Source organism: Panthera leo, chromosome D1 (assembly GCF_018350215.1).
Source record: "Panthera leo isolate Ple1 chromosome D1, P.leo_Ple1_pat1.1, whole genome shotgun sequence".
Lineage (NCBI taxonomy): Eukaryota > Metazoa > Chordata > Mammalia > Carnivora > Felidae > Panthera > Panthera leo.
The window spans coordinates 2,523,586-2,538,144 of NC_056688.1; the positions used below are offsets into that span (position 1 = coordinate 2,523,586).

The 14,559-nt window shown below is 45.1% G+C and overlaps 1 protein-coding gene across 3 annotated transcripts in view; it reads right to left on the reverse strand.

Annotated features, from left to right (window-relative positions):
• The window catches only part of PDGFD (platelet derived growth factor D), a 221,491-nt gene extending 215,074 nt beyond the window's left edge, over positions 1-6,417 (reverse strand). For all 3 annotated transcript variants that reach the window (XM_042904521.1, XM_042904520.1, XM_042904518.1), the window contains exon 1: positions 6,219-6,417. In XM_042904521.1, coding sequence (XP_042760455.1) covers positions 6,219-6,342 — 124 coding nt within the window. In that variant the 5' untranslated portion in view covers positions 6,343-6,417. The remainder of the gene's footprint in view (positions 1-6,218) is intronic.
• Between the last annotated feature and the right edge of the window lie 8,142 nt (positions 6,418-14,559).

Below are 14,559 nucleotides of genomic sequence, written 5' to 3' on the forward strand. Positions count from 1 at the left end.
TGCTTCATTCTCATTCTGAAAAAAAGAAAAAAAATCCTTGGAAGAAAATATTTCTTCCTGTATGTGCACATGTGCACTTTAGTGTCCCGTGGGCTTATTCCTTTATTTATGACTTACATCTGGTCCTGAAATACGGTACAGGGAGGGAGAACATTTTTGCCGCAGCGTTTGTTTGGGATTCTTTCTTTGCTGGTAGTGTCATGCCCCTGGAGCTTTTTGCCAAAACTGTCCTGCACAGAAAAGTTTGTGTAAAGATGTTCCCTTTTAAACTGCATGAATTCTGAAATACAGAAGTTTGAAAGAACGTAAAACGTCACACACACGAGGCAGGCTGCCTTCACTATTTACATTACCATAAAGCAACCTCAGATACAGTGACACAATCTAGCATCTGGTGTACTGAGCTGCACACAGGCGTCCGGGGGGATGTCCCAAGGCAGCTGCACCTAACATCTGGAGATTTTGGGCAGGAAAAGTCAGCCATGTCGGCCACTGTCATGATGAGAAATTAAGCGATCCGTGTTCATGTCCCATGGGCAGTGGAGGCACAGGGAGACTGTTCCTGGCCAACTTACTGGCCTGGCTGACTTCTTAGGAACACTGGCGGTCAGTATTCAAACACAACACAGGACCTGTCTTCCTCCAAAGTAATTCTTTCAGTGGCTTCTCACTGTGCTACAAATAATGGCCAGACTCCCTAACCTTACTTCCCAGACCTTTAGTTAGTGGACCCTTGAAGGCTATGTTCTCCTGTCCAAATCGTGGCAGGCACTGTATCTCTTCACTTGCAACCTCCAGCCTCCTTCCTCACCGCCTCCAACTTCTAACTCCTACTCATCCTTCATCCCCCAGTTCAGCCGTCACTTCCTCCAGGAAGCCCTCCCCTGTGTCTCAAATGTAGCTTAGGCGCTCCTTGTGAATTCCCACACCCCTGTGTATTTCCTCCACAAAAGCAACGATCACTCTACACTGTGCCTTCACACTTCTCCGACTGCAACCCAAAGTCTTTTCAAAAAAACAAAAACAAAAACAACAAAGAACAATCTTACGATGGATTCAAATATGTGACACAGAAATGCTGAAACACACGTAGACCTGTTCTGTTGAGGAAGGGGTGGACAGCCTGAAGCGATATACGCTCAGCCCCCTGGCACACAGGCGATGACCTCTAAGGTGCTTCTAGAAAATCCTGGGGCTCTCCAGAATGCATCTGAAAGGCACGTGCAATACACTAGAACTAAGCATGGACTTGTTTCTACTGCCCAGAGACTGCAGGCTGTAAGAAGGCAGGAACCCTGCATGTTTTATTCAAAACGTGCTAGATAACCCTTCATCTGGCACAACAACTGGCAAAGATTAGGGACCCAATAAATAATTGCAAAATACATGAAGAAGTTACAGTAGGGGTCAGCAGCAGAGCTCAGGATAAAGAACTGTTTGCACGCTGGTTTTCGACCTTTCGTGTTTAGAGGACGGTCCCGGTCGAGTCAGGAATGAACTCAACAGAGACAACCTTAAAGAAAGCCAGGGAGCTTGTCCTGACTGGCATGGCTCGGATGGACCAGAAGCCTACAGCTGGCGCACTTAAAAGACGTTCTTATTCTGATATAAAGAAGAATTTCATAAAGATGTTGGCGAAGTACCCATGTACTGCAAGGGTAAGCGCGGGACAGCATGCTTATCACCGGCCATCAGAGACCAATGACTCTGGGGACCTTGCTCCATTGTCTGGCCCTACTGTTCTGAAACAATAAAGCTTTCCTCTCATTCCCTGAAAGGGAAAATCCCATGTCATGGGAAAACCTCAATGTCATTATTGTAACTCACAATCTAGTGGCATTTCCTACTACAGTGTATGTCCACCAGTTTCCACCCACCCATTTAGAAGAATTTGTATTAAACAGGCAAGTCAAAGTTATATTACATTTAAAATATGTGATCATCACTAGGCTCTATGAGATCATGAAACTTTAATATCCTCAGAGTCGAAAAGAAAATATGAACACAGAAGAACATAAGGGCTGACCCTAATGCGATTCTTCGCTTTCAGTCACTTAAAAATAATTTATTGTGGGCGCCTGGGTGGCTCAGTCGGTTGAGCGTCCGACTTCGGCTCAGGTCATGATCTCACGGTCTGTGGGTTCGAGCCCCGCGTCGGGCTCTGTGCTGACAGCTCAGAGCCTGGAGCCCGTTTCAGATTCTGTGTCTCCCTCTCTCTCTGCCCCTCCCCTGTTCATGCTCTGTCTCTCTCTGTCTCAAAAATAAATAAACGTTAAAAAAATTTAAAAAAAATAATTTATTGTAAATTAATACTGCAGTGTATAGAATAGACATCCTATAGATAGGAGCGTGTGTGTCTGTGTATGTGTGTGTGTATATACATATAGGATATTGTATGTCAGTTTTACTTCAAAATACAAACCAACCCCAATCATTAATTGTCCTCTGCCTTGTCGCCTTCCCTAAAAGATCTGATGTTCACATGGAAGTCGACGTGCGGTCATCGCTGGTGACAACAGAGACCCATATTATCCAAAACACAAGCTTGACTCCTTAGAGATCCAAGGCCACAATTAGTAAAACTACAGGCCTATCACTAGACAGTGATAAAGTGACAGACACTTGAGGCACTGGCATGGTAAACAAACAAACAAAACTAAATTCAGAATCATTTCCCACCAGCACCTGAAAAAAAAAACACAGAAAACAACAAAATGGATCAAGACAACGAAGAGTATATCCCACACCAACTAGGAAGTTCTATCTAAATTTAAAAACAAATGAGTAGGGGCGCCTGGGTGGCTCAGGCAGTGGAGCGTCCGACTTCGGCTCAGGTCACCATCTGACGGTTCGTGGGTTCAAGCCCCGCGTCGGGCTCTGTGCTGACCGCTCGGAGCCTGGAACCGTGCTTCCGGTTCTGTCTCCCTCCATCGCTGCCCCTCCCCCCTCTCAAAAATAAAGATCAAAAAACCAATAAAATAAAATAAATACAAATAAAAATAAGCAAGTAATACCGTCGGTTAACTGCTACCTTTACGCTTCTGATCCACACTGAGCCAGCAACGCTGGTTGTGACCAGTTGTCACCAAAACACCAACTGTGCAGGCACGGAAATGAGAAGAGGTAGGAATGGGTGTCAAAGGCAAACCAGCGAAAGAAGAACAAATATGATACCAGGAGAAGTATAAATATGCAATTGAGTTCTGCAAACTGTTATACTGGAATCCTTCCTAGCCAGACGATCTACTTTCCCTCAGAGGCAGGGACCAAATTCCACCACCACTGGGTCACCTTCACCCATTCTGCAGCTACAGCGAACGGGTCTGCCGATATCCCTTTTACAACAAGAACACGTTGTGATGGAGAGTTCTGGAAGGCCGGGAGACCGCGGCAGACCAGCCTCCCACACTGGGTACAAGGAGATCATCCCGTATCCATTCTAACACTTCCCTGTCATTTCTAGCAATGCCGGCTATCTGGAGCTATCAGCTACAAATAGAATGAAAACAAGGTCTGTGGGTGCATCAGGCTGGACAGAACCCCCACCCCCAACCCTGCTTTCGTGCCCATGACAGGAGGCCCTCCCTGTTTGCTCCGATCTTGGCTGCAGCATTAGGGAGCAGCTAATCAGGTCAGTGGGAAGAAACTGATGGCACTCAAGTGTGAATGAAGATGCTTCCATCACCAGATGCAGGTTTCTAAAACCCCTGGCCAAGAGTCATGGCTAACTTTTGGCTGTGATTTCCTACCACTTGTAATCCGAGAGCCAGCTCATCCAAGGATGCCAAATTAACGTTTGAAAACTTTGACCTTCTGTATTTCCCCCTGTCCTCCCCAAGCTTACACCCGGTCTTAATCTGACAGTGCAAAGGGCAAGACTATCTATCGTCTCCCTTCACCAAGGAACTCTGGGGGAATAAGTTAAAAACGTCTGGAATCAGAGGTTTTAATTTAATAAGTGATTATTTTCCCTCATCACCTTAACTGTTGTGATGAAAACTTTCCAGACAACGTCTAGACTTTTTCAAAGACCCCTTATTCTCACACCCTCACCAGAACTCTGTGGCACCGTTTCTCAACTGAGTTTTGGCTTTTTTTTTTTTTTTTCCATTATCATCATTTGCCCTTCAGAAGCTTGTTTAGACTTTTTTTTTTTTTTTTTTACTAATCACGTCCCTTCCTATCACATGCTCACACCGCAGATATACTGTCTACCTCTTCACACATATGGGCCCTTCAGAGGACCACAAACCATCATACTAGTCAAGATTTTTTCACCCTCCAAGATCTGATTTTGCTGTTTTGGGGGTAATTTTGGGTCTCTTTGAAAAAACATGCCCTGTGACACTGAAAATACGCTGCCTTTTGACAATTCCCCAAACTAAAAACCCATTATGAGTATGAACTTTGCTTTACTCTGTATATAACAATTTTTTTAATCTAACCTTCTCCACCCCCACCCCTCCTATTTTGTTTGTAAAATGAGACCGACATTGAGGAAAAGTGCTGAGCAACCCAAATTAATCAAAGTGTGTGTGTGTGTGTGTATATACTGTTAGTAAATTGCAAAACAGCTTGAACTAAAATATGAATAAATCGATCCAGGGTAGCTTTTGAACTTTTGATGAAACAAAGCATGTATCATACAGACTAGATAGATGAACAGTGTTCTAACAATGAAAACTAAGAGGCAAGCATGCTTTAAAAAAAATACTACAAGCTGCAGGACTGGGTTTTAGTTGGAATCTTGGGTTGATGGGCAATGGTTACACACTTTTCATTTTCTGTCCTTGACGTCTTGTAAGTGATACTTGGGAGGCTAAGGATTGCAAAATTATGGCTATGAAGTCATGCAAATTATACATGGCATTTTATTCGACACAGCCTAGAGGGCATATAAAGTGCAAACGTTAACAAATGTAAAATCTCAAACTAGGAGAAAAGATCGTCCCCGGTGGAAACATAAACGAGTGAAGCAAAATTATAAAAGTTTGGTCTTGAGCCCACACCTTTTTTTTTTTAAGTGTTAGTAAGAAAATGCTGTGCTTTCACTAAGATGGAGGGTATTCAAATAGGCACTGGTGGGGTGTTGCACATAAAAACATCGCGGTAAAGTAACGCTGGGAGTAGGGGGCATCTTCTGGCCAGGAGGTGACTCTTGAGGCTTCCCTGGGCCCCCTGCACACGCCTACGTCACTTCCTGTGACTTGCACACACTGAAATCCATAGTGTATCTGTCACCAGAAAATACAGTAAAGTCTTTTCAAAGTTCAAAAGCCTTTCAGCAAAGTCCAAATTCAGGGCACACCAAGAGAGAAACTGATAAGGGAACAAGATGGCCAATATAAATTCACCGAGAACACACACTGCCAAGTCAAACAGTGAAGCCAGCCTGGGGAGTTCCTTGGGGATGTGTTAGAACTTCACGCGGACAGACAGAAAGATACTATTACTGAAGGAAAAAAACCCAAAAACCTAGGGGTCAGTTCGGGTAAGGTGGGAGAAACAGCTTCAGATTCCCGGGAACACGAGTTGCAGGTGAGAATAAAGGGATAGATCAAGTTCAGACCTGGGGGGTAGCCCGCCGAGAAGCTGACCTAGGTGTCCCCCAGATAAGGGACACAAACAGGCCGGCCTGGGGCCCACGGGGCTTGCTGTACAAACCCTTGTGCTTGTGCCAACACAGGGAGACCTTCTGCGCCTGGAAAGTCACCCTGCGTTGCGGTGAAAGCCCAGTGTCCCCCGGACCCTGAGCTTCGGAGCCAGCGCTGCGCCCCCAGAGGAGGGTCACTGTGGGGACAAACAGCACACATGCTGCACACGGGCACCTCCCCCACATAATCAGTACAGCTGTCACCCTGGTCCAGGCTGACTGCGGGACACAAGGACATCATTCCCTGTCCTCCCGTGGCTACAAGACACATAAGTCGCCCAGACAAAGCCCCTCCCGAGCCCCCATCTACCCGAGTCTCAAGTGCACAGAGCCTGACCCGGGGCGGCGCCGGGACGTGGGGACCTGCCCCCTCGGGGGCCCTGAGCCACCTGACCCCCCCCCCCCCCCGCCACCACCTACCCCCCTCCCCCGGAACAGGGACAGCACCCGCCGCCGCGGAGCCTTACCGCGCGTCCCACGAAAGTTTCCCTGTCCCTACAGAAGCGGACGACGGCGACACGTCGGTGACCCGGCGCACGACCCGGCAAACGCGCGAGCCCCTTACCATCTCTCCGGAGGCCGGCGGCGCGCAGGGCCCGCAGGGACGCGCTCTGCGGGGCCGCGGGGGCGTCCCGACAGCCGCACAGGTTGGCGCACACCAGGGTGTAGACGAGACCGAGCGGGCGCATTGGGCCGGCGACCCGAGACGCCGGGCCTGGGCGCTCCCTGCACCGCCCGCTGGAGCGCGTGTGGCCGCCGGCAAAGCCGAGCGGGACGCACAACAGGTTGGCGCGGGCCCGCCCCCTCCGGCGCCCCGCCCCGCCCCGGCGCTCGGGACCCGGCCGGCCCCACCTGCCCTGGCCCTGGGGTCGGGGAGAAACGGCCAGCGCCACCTACCCCTCCCCGCGGGGGTGGGGAGCCCAGCAGGCCCCACCTGCCCTGGCCCCGGTAGGGGGCAGCTCCAGGCCCAGGGCCTCCCCACCAGGGGTCCACTGCTGCTTGCACACAGGGCGGGACTCACCGCTTGGTGGGGGTGGGGGTGCTTGGGGATGGGGGCCTAGGCAGAGGGGGGGGGGTTGAGGGATGGGGCATTGGCTGTGGGGGGTGGGGGGAGTACTTGGGGATGGGGGCCTTGGCATTGGGGGTGTAGGGCTTGTGGATGGTACCTTGGGGGGGGGGAGTTCTTGGTGATAGGGCCTTGGCGATGTGGGTGGCTTGGGGATGAGGCCGTGGGGGTGGGGGGTTTGGGGGGCTTGGGGATGGGGCCTTGGCGATGGGGGGAGGTATTGGGATGGGGCCTTGGCAGAGTGAGGGGGGACATGGGGAGGGGGCCTTGGTGGTGGGGATTGGGGGGATGCTTGGGGATGGGGCCTTGGCAGTGGGGGTGGGGATGGGGCCTCACATGGCTGGGGGTTTGGGGATGGAGCCTTGGCGGGAGGTGGGGGGGCATGTAGATGAGGCCTGCAGTTGTCAGTGTTCAGTTTGCAGTGGCTCAGATCAGATCCTGCTTAGTGAGGATGTGACCGGGTGAGGCAGCAGGAGGGTGCAAGGTTAAGGAGCTCCAGTGAGTGTGACCTTAGCAGGGTCCAGGTCATTTCTCAGGGTGGGTGAAGAGTGGGCAGGTCTTTCTTATCTCACAGGGCTCTACCCATGGGGTGTAGTGTACAAGACATGGTCAAGGGCCTTTTATATGCCCACCCACAGCCCCTGCGCATACAAGGGGTTAGAGGTCAGGGGGGCCTCAGCAGGGGTACACTGGCAAGGTGGAGTTGGGAGAGCATCACATTCTGTTCCTTCGTGGTCCTCAGCAGGAGGCAGGGACAGCAGGCCTTAGGGCCTCCCTGCTCTCAGTATATGGGAGTTCAGAGGCCCAGACAATTCACTCTAGATTCTAGAAACTTCTGCATTCACATCTACTTCCCCGGCTAACCAACTGTATTTGGAACAGGAGTGGATCTCACCTCTGCTGCTTCCTAGCTTTGTCACCTTGAGTAAAGCACTTGACCTCTGGAGCCTCAGTGTCTTTACTTAGAAAAGGAAGGTAGCAATTTTTAGTTTGTCTGGTTTCGGTGAGAATTATATGAAATGATTTTAGTAGATAGCTCTGTAAGTGATTCAAATCCAAATTCACATAACTTCTCAGCGGTTCACTGGTGAGCCCTAGAAGAGACATTTTCTAGTCTCGTGTGGGCCCCCCAGTCCCTGGCAGTCTGGGTTGTGAGAAGTAAGTGATCTCCACAGAAAGAGAGCCAGAAGCAGCTGAGGAGGGTAGAAAGTTCCGGAGAAGAGACCCTTGGCCATGACACCATCCAACACTGACCAGGGTACCTGAGTTCTTTCCATTAGATTCATGTGGTTCGTCTCTTGGCATTGTGTCTGAGACACTGTTTTACAAAGGGCAGGTTTGTGGGTTGTGAGGTCAATTTCCAGAGCCGCATTATTGTTTTTTCTATTAAGACTTTATTTTTCCAGATAATTTTTAAGTTCACAGCAGAACTGAGTGGAAATTTCAAAGATTTCCCGTACGCACTCTGCCCCAACGCACGGGTAGCCTCTGCTCTCATCACAGGGCACATGGGAGTGGTATATTTGTTAAAACTGATGAACGTGCGTTGACACTTCATAATCACCCTAAGCTTACGTTACGGTACACATAATGCTTACATATGGTACACCTGATGGTTACATTATGGTTCATTCTCGGTGTTTGGACCAAACAATATGGGTTTGGACCAATAATAATGACATATATTCATTGGTAGCTGTAATACAGACTACATTCACTGTTCTAAAAATCCTCTATTCTCCAGCATTATTTTTTCCATAAATACAATCACTCTCAGACTTAATTATCAGAGTTATTATGGCAGATAATAACGTTTTATGAATATTTTGTTTCAAATACTCGTAGGGATATAAAAGGTATTTCTATGGGGCATGATCAAAAAGTTTGAAAATCACTAGAAATAAGGCTGATCACATTGTCTCAAAATATAATCAATCCCTTGGGGCGCCTGGGTGGCTTGGTCGGTTAGGCGTCGACTTTGGCTCAGGTCGTGATCTCACACTCTGTGAGTTCGAGCCCCGCGTCGGGCTCTGTGCTGACAGCTCAGAACCTGGAGCCTGTTTCAGATTCTGTGTCTCCCCCTCTCTCTCTGCCCCTCCCCTGTTCGTGCTCTGTCTCTCTCTGTCTCAAAAATAAATAAACGTTAAAAAAAAAAATTAAAAAAAAAAACAAAATATAATCAATCCCTTTAAGAGGCACCCAGCGGAGGCATAAGATTTGGGTTTGCATTCAATCATTGACTCATCCAACAAGTATTAATTAAGCAATAGATTTGCCCTTTGCCGTGCTCTAGTCTAAAAACCCTAGAGATAAAATACCGAACATGAGAGAGAAAGTCTGAAGCCGTCGGAGCTCACGTTTAATGAAAGAGAGAGCATAAACAAATATATAATAGAGATTTTATATTTTAATAAAAAAAGCGAGTCAAAGACTAATAAGATAGGTGTAGGGCTAATTAAAATGTATTGTACCATTTTTAAAAAGTAGTTGAAAATGCTTATTACATTTCAGGCCCATCTCCTGAAATGAGACTATAGGAAAAACTAAAAAAGTGTGCAAGAGGCTTAAGTCATGACAAGCATCAAAATGCCAAAGAGGATTATTTATCTCGATATCTTTCATAAAATACTGAATTTAAAGCATCGAAAGTAGTGTTGCCTGAGATACGAATACTGTGTGCTGTGTAAAGGTATTGTAAATTCATATTATCAAGTATTTTAGCTGGGAACAGTAAAGGACGTCACATGGAGTCTGCATTTTCTTGATCTTTAATGTCACTAAATATCCAAAATCAATAATAAAACCAAAACAACTAGGCATAGGCACTCAATAAAGATATAGTGAGAGGCTGAGGAAGGTCAGGTATGAAAATAAAAGATAAAACGATTCAACGTACTTTTTACCTGTATCTTAAACTAACAGCAAAACATTGAATTTGACACCTCATTGTTTTAAATGCTCAGTTAGAAGAGCTTGAACCAACACGATTAAATTGGATTTATAAATATTTATTACTATTCATAATAACAGAAATCCACTAATCTATATCCATTGTTCAATGACATTCATATAACTGTAAAAGTACTCTAGTGTTCAGAAACAATTTTTAAATACGAGAGTAATTTATAATAGGCGTGCAAAGTGCCATTTATCCCAAACACATGTTCTAGCAGTAACAATTTGCTAAAAGGGTAGGTCAGGATGTGACACTACTTTTTATCATATACTCTTTTCCTTAAAGTAAAACACAAGAGTGGTGTTTTCCACTACATTTTCAAATTTGCTTGGCTTTTTCACTAACTCATAGAAGCCACAGTGGAAAACAAATGAAATGGGGCTTGTGTCATTTTCGCAGGTGGCTCATACCAGTATCTTTTTTTTTAAACTTGTACAGCCTTTAAGTTACAACTCGGTGCAGGATCTTCGTCTTGACTATGGTAACCATGGAACGAAGCCTACCGTCTTCAAAGAGGACATCTAGGCATCATCATCCACTCACCCATCTCAGAGAAAGCCAGGCACTCTGACCTAAAACTCCCGATTTCTGCTCTGCCGGTGACCACCGAGCTTTGGCAGTATTGAACTTGCATGGGACATAGATCCGTTCCTCCAAAATGAGGGTGTTATACTAGATGACCTTCAAGATTTCTTTTGGAAATCTATTTTGTTTCCTTTGTTAAGCTTTTCAATCTCTCTCTCTCTCTCCCTCCTCTTCTCTGTCTCTTTCCTGCCCCACCCCCCTTTTACCACGGTCTATATATGTGGCTTTATCAAGCTCAAATGCATTTTAAATAGTTGTTGGAAAAAGCACGTGCAAGAATAACAGTATTCTGCAAACTTTAACGGGCGGATACTTGAAATATCATTCACTCATGTGTGTGTCAGCCCCCCTTATCTGCGGTTTCCCTTTCCAGAGGTCAGCCGAGGTCCAGACCCCACGAAACCTCCTCCTGCCGAATCTTTGGAAAGTCAGCAGTAGCCTAGCTCTGTGTCACCGTGCCTGTGACCGTCCTCACGTCCTACCATCTCATCTGGCAGGCATTCGCTCACGTCAACTCCTCATAAGAAGCGTGAGTCCAGCAAGATATTTGAGAGAGAGACCACATCCCCATAACTTGTAGTACCGTATAATAAAATTGTTATAATTGTTCACTAGTTACTGTTGTCAATCCCTCAATGTGCCTGGTTCATAAATTAAACTTTATCATACACTCAAAGGTTCATTTATCATCCAATCCTAATAGTTACTTTTGCTTTCAAAATTCTGTTTTCTCTACAAAACCAGTGGTTCTAAGGCATAACAATACAGACAAGGAGAATATGTTTTAGTGGTGGAAATAATGAAGGAGATGAAATATAACTGATTAAAATCACGACAGACTTAGAACAGAGACAAGATAAACTGTCTGCTTTAAGACAGTTAGCAAAACGATTTCAACCTATGCTTTGGCTCAGAAAAACCGGATTAAACTCAGTTTATTTTTGTAATTGAATAAAAGATAATGTTTCAATCGTTGGTGCCAAAAAATTAAATTGAATATTCATAAGATGACAAACCGTGGTAAATTTTCTTAGTTCCGAACAATTTGAGGGACCTAGAATACCAGCACGGTTACAGAATATTTTATATCAAGTCTGTGCAAAATATGCCATTAAATTATGACTACTCATCAAAAAAAGCACATAATTTTTTGACCCATTCAATGCCTGTCTTTTAACAATTAAGTTTTCCTCTTGTTAAACTCTGTCACATCTTTAACTGACTCGTTTGCTACATGTATCGTATTTATTCTTTTATTCCCATTATTATTAATAGTAAAATAATGTGCAAAGACTTTGAAAGCACCTTTTCTTAAAAGTATCACATTATCTGTGTTTAAAGAGGGAGGAAATGACTCTGAAAATATGTCTCTTAGGAGACTTGAAACTTAATGATTTATTTACTCTCTTCCAAAACAGCATTAATGTCTTCCTCTTCCCAATTATTAGTGAGGGAGCCCGACCTCTGAGCATTGTTCTTTCTCAATAGGCCATAGTACTGAGTTCCTTCTGGTTAAGTACTTTTAAAATTGTAACTGTGGGGTGCCTGGGGGGCTCAGTGGGTTAAATATCTGACTTCGGCTCAGGTCATGATCTCACAGTTTGTGGGTTCAAATCCCCACGTCAGGCTCTGTGCTGACAGCTCAGAGCCTGGAGCCTGCTTCCGATTCTGTGTCTCTCTGCCCCCCGCCCCCACCACTTTTGCTCTCTCTGTCTCTCTGTCTCTCTGTCTCTCTCAAATAAACAAAATTTTTTCAACGAAGAATAAAATTATAATTGCAATGGCGCATACTAAATAAATGTATAGCATAAAATTATAAGACAACTCTTCTCTACTTGGTACCCTCAAATCGAAGCCCATTTCTATTTCCTAGGTCCTAACTTGAAGACAGTTACAGCACATGCAATACAATCATAAGCCCAGGGGTGTTCAACGTATACTACACTCTTTTACTCTGTGTGTAATGTATACGTACAATCACCACACAGTGTCTAGATTCCCAGGTAGCGATGTCACATACAATTCATCCAGCTGACATACTCTGAGCGCTAACTTCCAGATTTGATCTTTAAGAACTGGGTTTGTTGCGACGACCAGCTTGACTTTTTGACAGCTCACAGAGCCAGTCAGCCAGTCTGGTAGTCTGTCGCGTCAAGCGTCTGTTTTCTTTTATTTCATTGAATTAACCAGTGATTCCGCATCATAGAATGAGTCGCTGAGTTATGCATCCGCCATGGAGAAGAATCGCTACATCTGGAATTTTTCTTCAGCTTAGTTGTACGTTTTATTTCCATGTATCCGTTCTTGAGCTGCAATATCTAAATTTAAGGTTTCAAAGAGGAATATGTTGCGTATACTGCAGGATTCCTTCTTAATCGATCTGGGATGTCTGCCAGTCTCCTTCAGAATGCCTTGCTTTTATCTTTATAAGATTGGCTTACATCCAGCGAACTGTCATACTTTGCGTTCTCCTCATACCTTGGCATTTCTCGAGCAAGAAATTGGTATTCGGGTCTTTAATGTCCCTTTCCTGGAGTGAGAATTTTATTTCAATCAAGAAAATATTTTCTAATATTTATGCCCCTTGGAATTCCATATTATACATTTATTCTTTTCAGCTGAGCCCATTTTGAATTTATTAATGACAGTATTTAAAACTTGTGCATTTAATCCTTATTAATGACCAGACTCTTTTTTTCTAGCCAACTAATTTAACTCTTCTGATGTGTAATTTTCCTACATTCAAGGAGTTGCTTTTGAGGGGTTGAGACCGAGGCCATCTTTTGCGTTCTGAAATCTCAGTTATCTTTTCTGACTTCCCTCCCTACTTTTTTTTCTACAAAAGAAAATAACATTGCACCGTGGAAGAGAAATAAGCATCAAAAGTCTTGCACAAAATTACTAATGCAGTTTACTTTTTTAAAAAATGATTATTTACCTATTTTGAGAGAGAGAGCAGGAGCAAGGGAGAGGCCAAGAGAGAGAGGGAGAGAGAGAATCCCAAGCAGGCTCCACATGGTCAGCGCAGAGCCTGACAGGGGGCTCAAACTCACGAACCGTGAGATCATGACCTAAGCCAAAATCAAGAGAGAGACACTCAACCAACTGAGACACCCAGGAGCCCCAATACAATTTACTTTTAATAAGCTAACTTAATCACATCATTAGACACTAACCCTAATTTTTCTCTAAGATTTTTTTTTTCTTTTGAGGTCTCAAGGAATTTGTTTCCTGTATAAAGGCAAGAAGTGTCCCTTGTTTGAAATTGTTAAACATTTACCAGTGTGAGACTGTTTTGACAAAGTGTGGACAATATTTACCTGTGTCATTGACATAATCTTACAAATACATTTTCGGTATTCTAATTAAAGAATCCTGCAGTGACCCTAAAGTCTAATATAATGTGGCATCTTTGCAAGGTCATGATGTGTGTTTCACGATTATATTTTTTAGGTTTGAGCATAGGCTAATAGCAAAGCTATGAAAAGTCAACACTAATTCAAGTTGTTTCTTGGCCATTTCTGTTTTAGGGTTGGCTGGAGTGACACTCCAAACCTCTCAGGAAGGTTGGAAGGAAGCAGCAACCTTGTAGAGTAGGACAATCAATGAGACGCAATTTCAGAATGGGCCGCACAGAGGGAAACACAATAAAAATTTAACAAAGAAAGGATGTGGGATACAATACCAAAGAAGTAGGTCATTTCAAGGGAACAAAGGCAAAAAAAATCCAGATCTGTCCAATTTATAGTTCCTTAAATGGCTTGGCTTTAAAATCTGCTTGGGCGCCCTATGTAAATGTCGGAAAACTAATGTGCATGGTAATGAGGCCATAGGAGCAGTGAAGTATCTGTGTGGAGACCCTGTCCTAATGATTAGGAAGATAAAAGCATGGGAGTGGGAGACCTGTGGTAGGGGTGAAGGTGCAGAGACACCGAGAGATAATCTGTAAACACTTGAAGACCCAATTTACGGAAGAGTAAACAAACTTTCCCTCCTCTGTAAAGCATGGAAAATTAGCGCAGGGGGCTGGCTAGGAGGCACATTCCAATTATTACCCTGTTTAAAAAGCACAAAAAAACCTAATGTGACCTGTTTCAGAATAGAATTAAATGTACCTGGGGGTGCCTGGGTGGCTCAGTCGGTTGAGCGTCCGGCTTCAGCTCAGGTCATGATCTCGCGGTTCATGGGTTCGAGTCCCACGTGGGGCTCTGTGCTGAACGCTTGCTCAGAGCCTGGAGCCTGCTCCAGATTCTGTCCTTCTTTCTCTGCCCTTTCCCCACTCGTGCTCTGTCTCACTCT